The 13,282-nt window shown below is 34.5% G+C and overlaps 1 protein-coding gene across 1 annotated transcript in view; it reads right to left on the bottom strand.

Moving 5' to 3' along the window:
- Nucleotides 1-3,326: 3,326 nt before the first annotated feature.
- Nucleotides 3,327-13,282, bottom strand: part of LOC123661820 — a 23,561-nt gene continuing 13,605 nt past the window's right edge. Inside the window, exons 13-18 of the mRNA XM_045596760.1 lie at nucleotides 12,605-12,772; nucleotides 11,526-11,654; nucleotides 11,045-11,214; nucleotides 10,447-10,627; nucleotides 3,854-5,421; nucleotides 3,327-3,767 (exon numbers count right to left, since the gene is read on the bottom strand). Coding sequence (XP_045452716.1) covers nucleotides 3,364-3,767; nucleotides 3,854-5,421; nucleotides 10,447-10,627; nucleotides 11,045-11,214; nucleotides 11,526-11,654; nucleotides 12,605-12,772 — 2,620 coding nt within the window. The 3' untranslated portion in view covers nucleotides 3,327-3,363. The remainder of the gene's footprint in view (nucleotides 3,768-3,853; nucleotides 5,422-10,446; nucleotides 10,628-11,044; nucleotides 11,215-11,525; nucleotides 11,655-12,604; nucleotides 12,773-13,282) is intronic.

Below are 13,282 nucleotides of genomic sequence, written 5' to 3'. Positions count from 1 at the left end.
TGGTTACTACGTAACAGGCTAACAGATGCGACAGTGATGTATTCCCTAGTTTTCAGTTGTTCCGTTTTGGCGCTATTTTCGCGATCGCAGCGCCAAAACGGCGCATTTGAAAACTAGACTGTCAGGGGCCTGTAATCAACCAAATGAATCGATTTTTTAAACCGATATGTTGTACTGAATCGATATTTCACCCTTGAAAATCGCCATTCGATTTTTTCTGTTTTGGTAAAAACTATAAAATTATTTACAATTAGCTGAATGTACTCGGAATATTACGGTGTTGCCTGTTAAAGGGTTAATTACTCAAAAACTTGCAAAATAGTATAGTACAGTAGTGTAGTAGTAAAAATATTCCTTGTATCCACTTTCTCAGTTCATTCACTATATAGGTACTCTTCATATTTTCTGTTTCTTTTTGCTATCACTCACTCATCTCTTTCTTTATACACCCTCATCTTTTATGACAATTTACTCGCAAACAAAAATCACAAATACCAAACAAAAACTTATTTACAAAACAGAATTATTGAACCAAAGATTGATTTCAGTCGGCAGAGCCTACCTACCTTTTCAGACTTTCACTGCTTCCTTTATATCTTCAACCGGAACCACTAAAGTATATATTTTATACCTACCCAACCGACCGACCGATAGGGAAGTAACTGCATTTATCGAAATCGAAAATGGACGATAAAAAACTAATTGAGTTTGTACGATCATGTCCAGCTTTTAAAAATTATTTATTGTAATGAAACTTATTTATCGACGTATGGGAGAAATCTTAGTTATTACTTAAATTGATGTGAATAAACAATGAAAGTGAGATTATTTTTTTATTGTTAACCGAATTCAAAAAAAGGACGAGGCTACACAATTCGACCGTATATATTATTGACCGTATCACCGACCGTATATATATTATTTAACGTCATATACACCACACACACAGGACACACACACCGCCCCCGCCGGCGAGGGCGAGGTCCCTGCGTTCTGACGGCTCGCACGCGCCCAGGCGCGTAGTGGATCGTACGTAAGCCGTCTCAACGCTCCGCATAGCACCTCCTTCACCCCGGCGACGCTCTAAGCCAAGGTGCGATCTCGCTAGGAGACACCCTTAGGGCGTGCGTTTCTCCCCGAGTCCTCCCAGAGGGCTCCCCTTCTTCCTTCGCGACCGGTGTCTTTAGTACCCGGCCCCTCTCACCGGTGACGCTGTAAAGGCCGATAGGGCCAACAGCACTCTACAATTCGAAAAAAAAGCGGCTAAGGCATTCTTAGCTCTGGCTTGGCACGGTGCACTTGTTGTATACTGCTAGTAGCTTAACCTAGACTCTTTCAATAATTAATTTGTGCAAACGAATTAATTGTTATATATTATATTACGATCTATAATTTGACTAGGAAGGGCGGGAAACTCGAGCAGTGAAGGTGAGCGTTGATGCGCATCTCAAAGGGGGCTTCCTTAAACCTACACCTAGGTCCTAGGAACTGCTTTGAGTTTCTTCCTCCGCCACACGAGGGATCCGGCACCCACACGGTGAATCCATCGAATGCTAAGAAGATAGTTATTACGGATATTAACGGGGTGACCTGTTAAGTAATAAACTATGTGGTGTTTGTTACCTTACATTGTTATTAACCAGTGTGACCTAATTCCTACATATATTTTAGCTAGATAACAATTGGACAGATATTAAAAATAATTTCACCAAGATCGTCATTCATCATCATCATTCCAGCCTATTGCAGTCCACTGCTGGACATAGGCCTCCACAAGTTCGCGCCAAAAATGCGTGAACTCATGTGTGTTGCCCATAGTCACCACGCTGGGCAGGCGGGTTGGTGACCGGAGGGCTGGCTTTGTCGCACCGAAGACGCTGCTGCCCGTCTTCAGCCTGTGTGTTTCAAAGCCAGCAGTTAGATGGTTATTCCGCCATCGGTCGGCTTCTTAAGTTCCAAGGTGGTAGTGGAACCTTGTTATCCCTTAGTCGCCTCTTACGACACCCACGAGAAGAAAGGGGGTGGCTAAATTCTTTGGTGCCGTAGCCACACAGCACAATTTCACTAAGATAATCCTACATTATTAATGAGTAACATAGGCTAAATTCCAATGCCTGCAGGCAGCTATATTTTGGAGTCTGCCGAGTATGGCGACGTAAAGGAGGAGGAGGAGGAGGATGAGAAGGGGAGGAGGAGGATGAGAAGGAGAAGGAGAAGGAGGAGGATGAGAAGGAGGAGGAGGATGAGAAGGAGGAGGAGGATGAGAAGGAGGAGGAGGATGAGAAGGAGGAGGAGGATGAGAAGGAGGAGGAGGATGAGGAGGAGGAGGATGAGAAGGAGGAGGAGGATGAGAAGGAGGAGGAGGATGAGAAGGAGGAGGGGGATGAGAAGGAGGAGGGGGATGAGAAGGAGGAGGAGGATGAGAAGGAGGAGGAGGAGGATGAGAAGGAGAAGGAGGAGGATGAGAAGGAGGAGGATGAGAAGGATGACAAGGAGGAGGAGGAGGAGGATGAGAAGGAGAAGGAGGATGAGAAGGAGAAGGAGGATGAGAAGGAGAAGGAGGATGAGAAGGAGAAGGAGGATGAGAAGGAGTTCAGACTTTTGAATAGATTATTTTACAAATCTAAAACCCATTCAATCAAAATACATATTTTTCAATAGTAATAAAAAAATATTTTCATTCTTTTAATTTAACCAAGTGTCATTTTCATTGGATATTCATTCCTAAAAAATGCGATGCTAGGATCGACAAATCGACGCTTTATTAATATAAAATATTATTAAATTTTTTTATCTTACGACGTAGTATAATCCAATTATGTAGAAATTAAAATAATAAGTTCAAGAAAGAATTTCAAATAGGCAGCGTTTTGAATGGATTCAATATCTTGGTCATTGAAATTCAACAGGGTCTGTAAAAGAGCCATTAAACTATGCGGAATATGATTATTTTTTTACGACCAGGGTGGCCTACAAGCGTTCGGCCTACCTAATGGTATGCGGAAACTGTAGCCAATAGATGCCTGAAACAGTTGAAGCATCGCAAGCGCGTCGTCGATCCCACCTCTGGAGCTCTCGTCTCACCTTACTCACCATATGAGCACGACACTGCTTGAAGGCAGTATTATTTAGCTTTGATCTTCTGTAAAGTTGAAGTACTTTCCTCGTCGGTCGACTCCAGAGCTCGGCAGAGAGAGACAGAGGGTAGTTTCAAATTTTGAGAAGTTCCTGCTGTGCCCTACTTCAATACGCGTTTGGTAGGTTTAATCATAACATTCACATAAAAAAGAACCAGTTATTGACACAGAAATTGTTTATTGAAAATATATCATTAAATAATAAATAATAAACTGAACAAAAACATCAATTAAATAAACTTTGGGAATCTAAATCATTTCTCGTATTTGTATCATCATTAAAATTTTTAGTATTTTCATCATTTTCTTTAGACATTTCTGTAATAGTAGATAAATTAGGAACGGCGCATGTAATAGGAAATATTTCATTTAAATTGGCCCCGTATCCAAATTTGGCTATTGAATTTTGGTTAATGTCCATTAAATTTGTATTCGTGAGTTCATCTTCTGACAAAAGAAACCACTTTGTTGCATTAGGAGTAGTTTTTTCACGAATTTCTTCGGATAGATCTTCTGTCATGAGACTTTCTGGCGGCGACAAACTCCCGATAGGAGTATGGTACACAGTGGCAGCAGCGCTTTCAGCCGTTTTGTATTCTGAAACACCGATTGCTAAAATGCACGAAAAAAGACATCACCATTTAAAGTATAAAAATTTTTATAACAAAAAAATTTTATAAAGTAGCTTATTATTTTTGATTTCTAGAGCATATTACCTTTTTGAAGTACAGATACATTTTGAGCATTATTGGAAAACAGTTCGTGAGCCAAATTTTCCGTTAAACTGTCAAAAAAATTTCGGGAGACATTTTCTTGTGATTTATTTGAATTGGAATCAATAGACAAGATCGATTGTGTGGAATTTTGTATGACTTCAACGCTATCCCCTAAACACTCGTTAGCGTTGAGACAAGTTTCAGAATGATTGTGTATAAGATCTACGCTATTGTTGAAAGTGTTAAAAAATACACTTGATTCAGCAACGTTTATGCCACTGTCTGTTTGATTAGACATATGTACATTTTCAATCCCTTTTTCAAGACGTTCTTTATTCAAATCCTTTGCTTTCGGTTTTGTAATTTTCACTTTTATAATATTCTTTTTCTTTCTTCCTTTAGACTTATTGACATTGGTTTCAAAAATTTCTATAGAATTATTCATTTCAGTATCTAAATTTAAATTTTCAAATACTTGTATCATGGGGGGACAAGACTTTCGACTTGACTGTGAACAAGTCTCCATGTGTTCTTCTTCAATGCAAGCTTCATTAGTCATTAATTTTAACTTACGAGTACTTTGTCGTTTACGAGGCGTAGAGCTTCGTCTCTTTTGTTTGGTTATTTTGTCACCAAGTTTTCCTTCATTTTGTATTTCTGTTTTGTCCTTATTCATTAAACTATTAGAATTACTTTGGTTCTTTTTCTTAGTACTATCTAACATTAAATCTTTTAGTTTACTTTGAATAGATTCAGACAGAGTTGAATCTTCAATGTTAACTACATTCATGTTATTGACAAGAGATTCCGAAACTGATGTCTTTGGAACATTTAAATTATAGTGGTACTCTACTCCATTCTGTGCGCTCGATACGATGTCACACTTCTGCTCCATCAGAGGCATCGATACATCGTCGTATACCTTAATAAGTTTGTTGAGAATTGTTTGTCCATTTACCTCGTTTCTTGGCATCTTTTCTTCGAGAGCAAAATCATTTGAATGACTTAGCATAGATTTACTAATCGATATATTTTCAACTATCGACAAAACCGGGGATGTCGGTAATGTTATGACGCTTGAACTATCACTGTTTAAATTGTCTTTCTCTCGCAAGTCTTTTTCTATTTTAACATCGATAATATCTTCGCAAATTTGATCGTTTACATTAACGTCCATAGACAGATTATCAATTTCTTCGATTCTTTCTAGGCGAGAAGAATTTTTATTTCTTAATGTAACATTTTCATTCATCAGAAGTTCATACGATTCTGACTTATAGACGTCTGATTTTAGTGTTGAATTTTCGAAAGTGATCGATTTTAGCGGAGGTCCTTTGAAAGAGTTACTCGACTCACTCGTGATATCATCAGTTAAATACGGGTGGGATCTCTTTCTGAGCCACGTTTGGGTTTTACTTCTGTACGAGTCTAGTGTTAAGTTCGTTCGTTTTTTTCTTCTCGTGCACATTTTTATCGGACTCTCGTCAGAATCTATGTACCCCTGAGTGCTTTCTACGGAACAAAGGGAAAGGTTTTCTGGCGAGTAACACGTTTTGATGTTCACCAAACTGTAGGAAAAAAATAACGATGAAGCGATTTAGCAATGACGTGCAAGGCAGCAGAAGCTAAAGTGCAAGTGAATGTAGCAACATGCAAGACTAATGGAAGCAGGTTTACAAGACGCACACACCAATGACTTAAGAATGGACAGACATTTAAATAAAATCATAATTTATAACGTGCAATATTATAAATCTTAGTACTGTTTCAATCTCATTCACAAAATAGTACTAAATCCTCCATTAACTAGTTAATGATGTTGATTTTATTGCTTACCCTTAAGAGTAATAAATAAAAAACATTATTAAATCAATATATTTATTTTATATGACCTGCTCCCATTTACTATGGAATCATTATATGTAGCTGCTTTAACTACTGCTTAAATTTATACAAAAGTTAAAATTTATTTAAAAGTTAAGAGAAAAAGTAGAGAAGTAAATGTCACAAACAGATTAAGACATAAGATCTTAAAATTAACGCTACTTAATAATTCTTATAATATATAATTTGTAACAATGAGATACCAATTCAGTAAAAAATAATATATTCATTATATGTTTACAAATATTTTCGCTGTAAGAAAATGTTAAATTTTAAGTGTTTTAAAATAATTTTATCTTCCTCATTTTAATTTTGTCTGCTGTATTTCCGAGATTTAAAATAATTTTATTGTATCACAATTTTATTTTTAAGAATTTGATTTGATTTTTCTAAACATAAAACAAAATCAAGTTGTTATTTTTAATTGATAATGTCCAGCACTGAATTCATTCAACAATTTTTGATAAAAGCATTAAAAAAAAATCAATAATCTTTTATAATAATATTTAGTTATTTGTTGTGTTTGATTTGTTATTTCTAGATTAAAAATATAACTTAAATGTTAAACTATCTATATATTGATAAAATAATTGGTATCTCAATGTATCGATCTTAATATAATATAATCAATCGGTCTTATTACATACAATTTTGATTTTATTAACCTATTTTTTAAAACTTCTTTCAAAAAAGAGACCGCGTGTATAGTATTAGAAATACAGTAAAAATAAATGTATAATATATTAATATTCATAATGAACTGATAAAATAAAATATTTAATTATTTCTATAGGCATTAACATGATTGTGTTGACACGTCTTTACAGAGACAGTTTCTTAAACGATTGAAAGCCGTATTATTCTTTTTTGAAGTAGATGTTGTTGAAAATGATTGGTATATAATATACGAAACATTCATATGTAGGTAACTATCAATATCGCACCTTTAAAGCAAAACCGTTATTAAACGATAAAAATATAAAAATCTAGAATTAAGTTATCAATGCCATCTATCTATACAAATAAATAAATAAATAAATAAAATTGGAGTGTCTGTACTTAATATTAAAATAACCGCTTTTTACTAAATCCATATGTATACACGCACAGTACATATACAAAAATAATATTTTTTAACCGACTTCCATAAAAAGAGGAGGTTCTCAATTCGACTGTTTTTTTTTTATGTATGTTACATCAGAACTTTTGACCGGGTGGACCGATTTCGATATTTTTTTTTAATCGAAAGGTGGTGTGTGTCAATTGGTCCCATTTAAATTTATTTGAGATCTAATAACTACTTTTCGAGTTATATCTAATAATGCGTTTTTACTTGACGGTTTTTTCGTCAACCTACGTTGTATTATACCACATAACTTTTTACTGGATGTACCGATTTTGATAATTTTTTTTTTGTTAGAAAGAAGATATCCCTAGTTTTGTACCATGATAAGGAAACCAGGATTTGATGATAGGATCCCAGAGAAATCGAGCGAAACTCTCGAAAATCCGCATAACTTTTTACTGGGTGTACGGATTTTGATAATTTTTAATTTAATCAAAAGCTGATGTTTATCATGTGGTCACATTTAAATTTTATCGAGATCTGATAACTACTTTTTGAGTAATCTTTGATAACGCGTAGTTACTTGACTATTTTTTCGTCGATCTACGTTGTATTATTATAATTTTTGTCTGTCTGTTTGTTCCGGCTATCTATGTATCCAGTATTTTTGAAACGGCTGTAACGATTTTGACGGGACTTTCACTGGCAGATAGCTGATGTAATAAGGAGTAACTTAGGCTACTTTTATTTTAGATTTTTTTTTATTTTATAACTGCGAATTGGACAATATCTATTTTGTTACATTCCACGCGGACGAAGTCGCGAGCAAAGTTAGTCTAAAATAAACTTAAACTGCAAGGTATACTTGTCTTTTTTGTAAAATTTCGTATTTTACGCAATCTAGCGGTAAATTAAAGCGTTACTAAGCCGAGTTATGATCGGCTCACTAAATACAATATTGCCTATACCAATAAGAACATGATCGTAGAAGAGTGTTGACGGAAGTTTAAAACGAGAATGTTATTATTTGGATAAACAGGGCTGCAGGTCGCAAAAAGTTAAGTTTTTGATTTTTTTTAATAGGTATAATGTTTTAATTTATCTTATATATAAAATTCTTGTGTCACATTGTTAGTTAAAATACTCCTCCGAAACGGCTGAACCGATTTTTATAAAATTTGTGTGCATATCAGGTAAGTCTGTGAATCGGCCAACATGTATTTTTCATACCCCTAAGTTATAAGGGCGGGGGGATAAAGGGGGTTAATAACATATATGGCAAAACAATGTTGACGAGGTCAGCTAGTTTCGTTATAAAACTACGCAATTCATAATACAATTTCACTGATAAAATGTTAGTTTGTATAGTCACAGTTTGCCTTTTTTTAGGGATTAATCCAATAATGTTTATCTCTAAAAAGAAACCATTTCTTAATTTACAGTTTATTGAAGAACATTGGTCATTAATAATCGATCTATTGCAACTGTAGTAGCAAAATAGAACCAAGCGGTAACGGTTGAAGAAAAAAGGAGTAAACATGGGAAACAAAATAAAGTAAGCTCAAATATCATTAAAGGGATAAAAGACCATATAGACTCAATCCCAAGAATAGAATCCCATTACCTAAGACAGCAAACGACGTGAATTTATTGATGGGGGTAACAACTTGACAAATATTTATACCGACTACCAAACGAAAAGTTTGAATGATGGTTTTGAAGCTGCTAAAATTCATACCTAAAGGAAAGTATTCAATGAAAATTACAACATCGTCTTTCACACACCTTAAAAAAAAACCAGTGTGAACTATGCATAAGCCTTACAAATGCTGTTAATAAAACAATAGAACTTCAGACCAGATACGACCAACGCCAGCTTGAAAAAAGAATGTCGCCAGGAAAATTCAAACGACAAAACAATGATTCAGGAAAAATACATTTTTGCCTGTTATGACATTGATCCGTGCCTATTCGGAAAGGCTACATAGGTAACTTTTGTGAGCCCAGAAAAGCTTTCGTGGATAGGGAAATGATGCTGTGATTGTTACTGTTTAATTTATTATATTTTTTTGTATTTCTATTTTCACTTGGTTTATTTTTAGTCTACCTATTTTTAAATGTTATAAGATAGCTAATAGTTAAGAAAGTAAGATATCTACATGCTGTGATTTAAAGGTACAAATTTCTCAACTTTATTATAAATAACTATTCCAAATAATTGTAAGGATTTCTCTTTATTATGTAATAAAACATTATTAATTTCGATTTTATTATTTATTTATTTACTAATATTACAAAACCGCATGAAAGCCAATTTTATGATTCTTAATTTAAACGTATAACAGTATTATTTAATTATGAAATTTCAATAGTTTTCTATTTAGTAAAATTAGTTGCACTGTTATTTTACACTAATATACTACAATCGTGATCGATCGATCGATCACGATTCAGCCAGTGACATCCCAATGCTAGACTTAAGCCTCTTTCTCCATGTAGGAGAAAGATTAGCGCTTAGAGCTGCATATGTTCGCTAGTATGAGTAACGATCAATATCTGGTATTTATGATGACAACTAGGACCGACGGCTTAACGTGCTCTCCGATGTACGGCGGGAAAACCCACAAGGACAGACATCAAAACCGGAAAGAAAAATTTGTACAAATACAAATGTCCATCCCGAGCGTCCCGAGCGGGAATCGAACCCGCAAACCATCGCTGTTTTAGGCGAATACACTCATCACTACACCAGAGCGGTTGTTATATATATATACCATAACAACCAAAAAAATTAACGGTAGTGTTACTATAATAATATAAATCAAAACAAGTAATGCTGTAAATAAAATAAAAATACTTTTTTAAATCACATGTCATAATGTAGGCAGATATCTATCATAGAATCTCTTTAAGTCTTAAAGAATCCTGAACTCAGACTTTATTTAAAAAAAAACAGTGACTTTTCTAAAATTGGCTCTCCTATAAAATTTCATTATTTCGTTTAGTAACGTATTCGATTTTACTTTCAAGGTGCGAAATAACTGTATAGTCGTAATAATTAGTTAGAGGAATAACAGTTTAAGTGTTAGTACCACTTTACGTTTTAAATAAATGAGTAACTTTATAAAGAATAGAACGAATAAATATTTTTAAGAATGTCTCCGTAAATCTAAACCTGAGCATCTCGTTGTTATACCATAAGAAAAAATAAATTCTGAAATATTAGTATGATTTTTGAAATATTATGATTAAAACATAAAATGTTTCATACTCTTATATTTAATACAATGCTTTTAACAGTGGCATAGCTGGTTGGTACTGGATGCTGTGCCAAAAAAATTTAGGGCCTCCTCAATTCTTCTTCAGTTTTAGTGTAAAACCTTTAACATTTGCAGAATATATTTGGATGTCTTTGTGTTTTCTGCTAATTGGCGTTGTAAATACAAATTCTTAAAATAAAAATGATCGTAAAAGAGATTTAAAACCGGAGTGTTTACTTTGTTTTCGGGATTTTTAACTATAATTTGGTTATCTATCTATTGTAACATAGCAGTAGTTTCGCCCCTGATATTCAACAAGGAATTAACCTAGCGTGTCGGCTTGCGGAATCATAATTATTTAGCATTAATTTTTCACCAACTACCTGCTATATTTTCTTTGTCTCGTATTTTTTGTTACTTTATTTGTTTTGTTGGTGGTTGACTTCCTAGTCTGTGAAGGTGAAGGAAACTTGTATCTGACGTCATCCTGTGAGTCCTTAGGAGTTAGTGACTTCGTATTTTGTCTTGTTTTAACTACCTTAGTGTCCGTCGTCTCATTAGTGTCTATAAAAAAAAAAAAAAACATTAATGGACTTTAGAAAGCCAGTTCAGTTCCTCTTTTTTTGCATTATTAAATATATTCGGTTGGATGGTGTTTTAAATGGATAAGTATTGACAGACAGCGTGTATATATTAATATGTATGTTTTCCAGGCATAACCGACCTCTGTCTATACCTACTTGTAACGATTTAATTACGAATTTTGACAAATTCAAAAAAATTGAAATCTATTAAAAAACCTTTTTTTTTTTTATCAAAACGGGCTGTCCATGAACGTTACGAATTTCATGATTTTTATAAAAACCACAATTTAAAGATAGTTTATATCTTTTTGTAGCAATTATAATCATTTAAAAAAAATGTAGCAATTATGAACTTAAAAAATAATAATAATTTTCATTACATTTTATTCTCAAATACCTGTTTCACTCTTCTTTGGTGTCCGAGTGGTCCTCCTTGTAGTGACAGGTGTGTTGAGTAATTCATTTGCAGACTCCATTTCATCTGACTTATGTTCAGTTTCATTGACCTTTGCTTTCTTAGCCGGACTTTGTTCAGTATGTAGTTGAGATTTTTTCGGTCTGCCTCTTCTGTGACAATGGAATAAAATATTATCGATACAAAATTAAATTTATCTACTTTTTTTCACGTAAGAATAAATAGAAAACTTCTTCCTTCCACTGTGAATTGGTAGATAATTTGCGAAATATGAACAATTTACATGAACAACATATTTTTGAACTGTTAAAACGGTATCTATTATTTTGATTTTAATTTTTGATGCATAATAATTATATTTATGTGAGTCATTCTAAAAGTAAATAAATCAGTTAAAGTATAAAAAGTAATTAAATCCCCTCAATAAGTTCTATTATATTCTGATAAACTTTATTAACATTACCTCTTTGTGACATTGTTCTCTATTGGTTGTACCGCTTCTTTAGGAGTGGGTGACTTCTCTTTCTCCCTTTCTTCTATTTCCTTAAAGATTTCACTTTCTATTTTGTTTACCTTTTCATGAATTTCTATAAACAAATTAAAATAATATATTTAGTTTTGATTAGATCTTTATATTTTGAACAAAAACTACCCTTTCTGTGGTAAGGGGGTCATTCAAGTATTACATAACCAGAATTTAAGTAATTTTTAACCCCCTCCTCCCCCTTGTAAGCGAAAGCCAGCAAAACCCTACGCTCTTCCCCCCTATGCTTACGTAAACTTTGGTATATATACACGGTGATTTTATAACCGTTTTGGAAACGAAATATTTGACTTTGGAATCATCTATAGTACCTATAAAAATTGATATATCAATTGTAATGTTGACTAAAAAAAAGTTTCAATTTTAATATTCATTTTTGCTCGATCGACTTGGAAAGTAGTAAGGCACTGATTATTCATTCATTATTTTAAATGAATGAAACACGTCCGTGCGCGTTTTGGTTGATAAAAGTATACCTATAGGCGCGAGCTAGCGAGTACTTACGTAGATAGACTCGTCTGTCCTTCATACTTTACACGGGCTTAGGACCGTCAGAAATACCTATTTTATTTAAACTTCTTTTCGATTATATTAACCACGATTGTTCTTTTCACAACAAATCAATTTATAAACGGACTGTAGGTATAAATTTCTGGCGTATTTAAAAAATCGGAGCTATCTACAGAATAATTAACTTACATACGTATTAACAGTTTATTTACACAATTTACACTTCTCTGTATCGAAGCAACCGCTCAAAATGGAGTCCGCTGCGTTAATACACAAACGTACACGTTTAATACAATTCTTTTAATTTTCTTAATGTGTCTTTATCACTTTTCACTTTATCAAAAGCGTCCACTATCGCAATGCGTAAATCATCACAGCTTTCATATTGACGTGTATAACTTTTTATTTCCGACCACAAGAAAAAATCCAGGGGCGTTAGGTCCGGACTTCCAGGTGGCCAAGACACAGGCCCTCCTCGACCTATCCACCTATCACTAAACTCATTGTCCAGGTACGCACGCACTACACTCGCGTAATGAGCGGGACAGCCGTCGTCTTGGTAGTACATACCTCTCGAGTAAGCTAACGGCACATCGTCTACTAACTCAGATATTACTTTCCTAACATCTCTAAGTACGAGTTGCCGGTTAGATGACCTTCAATAAAAATAGGCCCTATTAATTGGTCGTTAATAATACCGGTCTACACGTTCACACTGAAACGAACCTGGTGATGGTTTTCTCGTATCAAGTGGGGGTTAATTAGAGCCCAGTAATGCTCATTGTGCACATTGTATAGTCCCACTTGAGTCAACAGTGACTCGTCCGTCCAGAGTATGTTGTCGTTTGTAGTATTTAACAACCACTGGCAAAAGGCGATTCTTGCCGGTGCGTTGTTTATTACGTGAGCCTTACGAAAATGATACGGATGTAATCCTTGTGTACGTAATATCTTCCATACGAAGTTTTGGCTAACATCGAATTCTCTTGCTGCCATCCTTGTCCTCCGCCGGGGATCGCGCTCGAAGTACTCAAGAACATCTTCAAACTCCGGCGAATAATAATTTAAACGTCCTTGACCTTGTTTACACATGTACCGCTATGGTATTACTGACCGACTGAAAGCCAGGGACGCGGGACGCCGACGATTACAGGTGAGCGATGCCG

This window comes from Melitaea cinxia, chromosome 17, assembly GCF_905220565.1.
Source record: "Melitaea cinxia chromosome 17, ilMelCinx1.1, whole genome shotgun sequence".
Classification (NCBI taxonomy): Eukaryota; Metazoa; Arthropoda; class Insecta; order Lepidoptera; family Nymphalidae; genus Melitaea; species Melitaea cinxia.
This window is presented reverse-complemented; position numbering and strand designations above follow the sequence as displayed.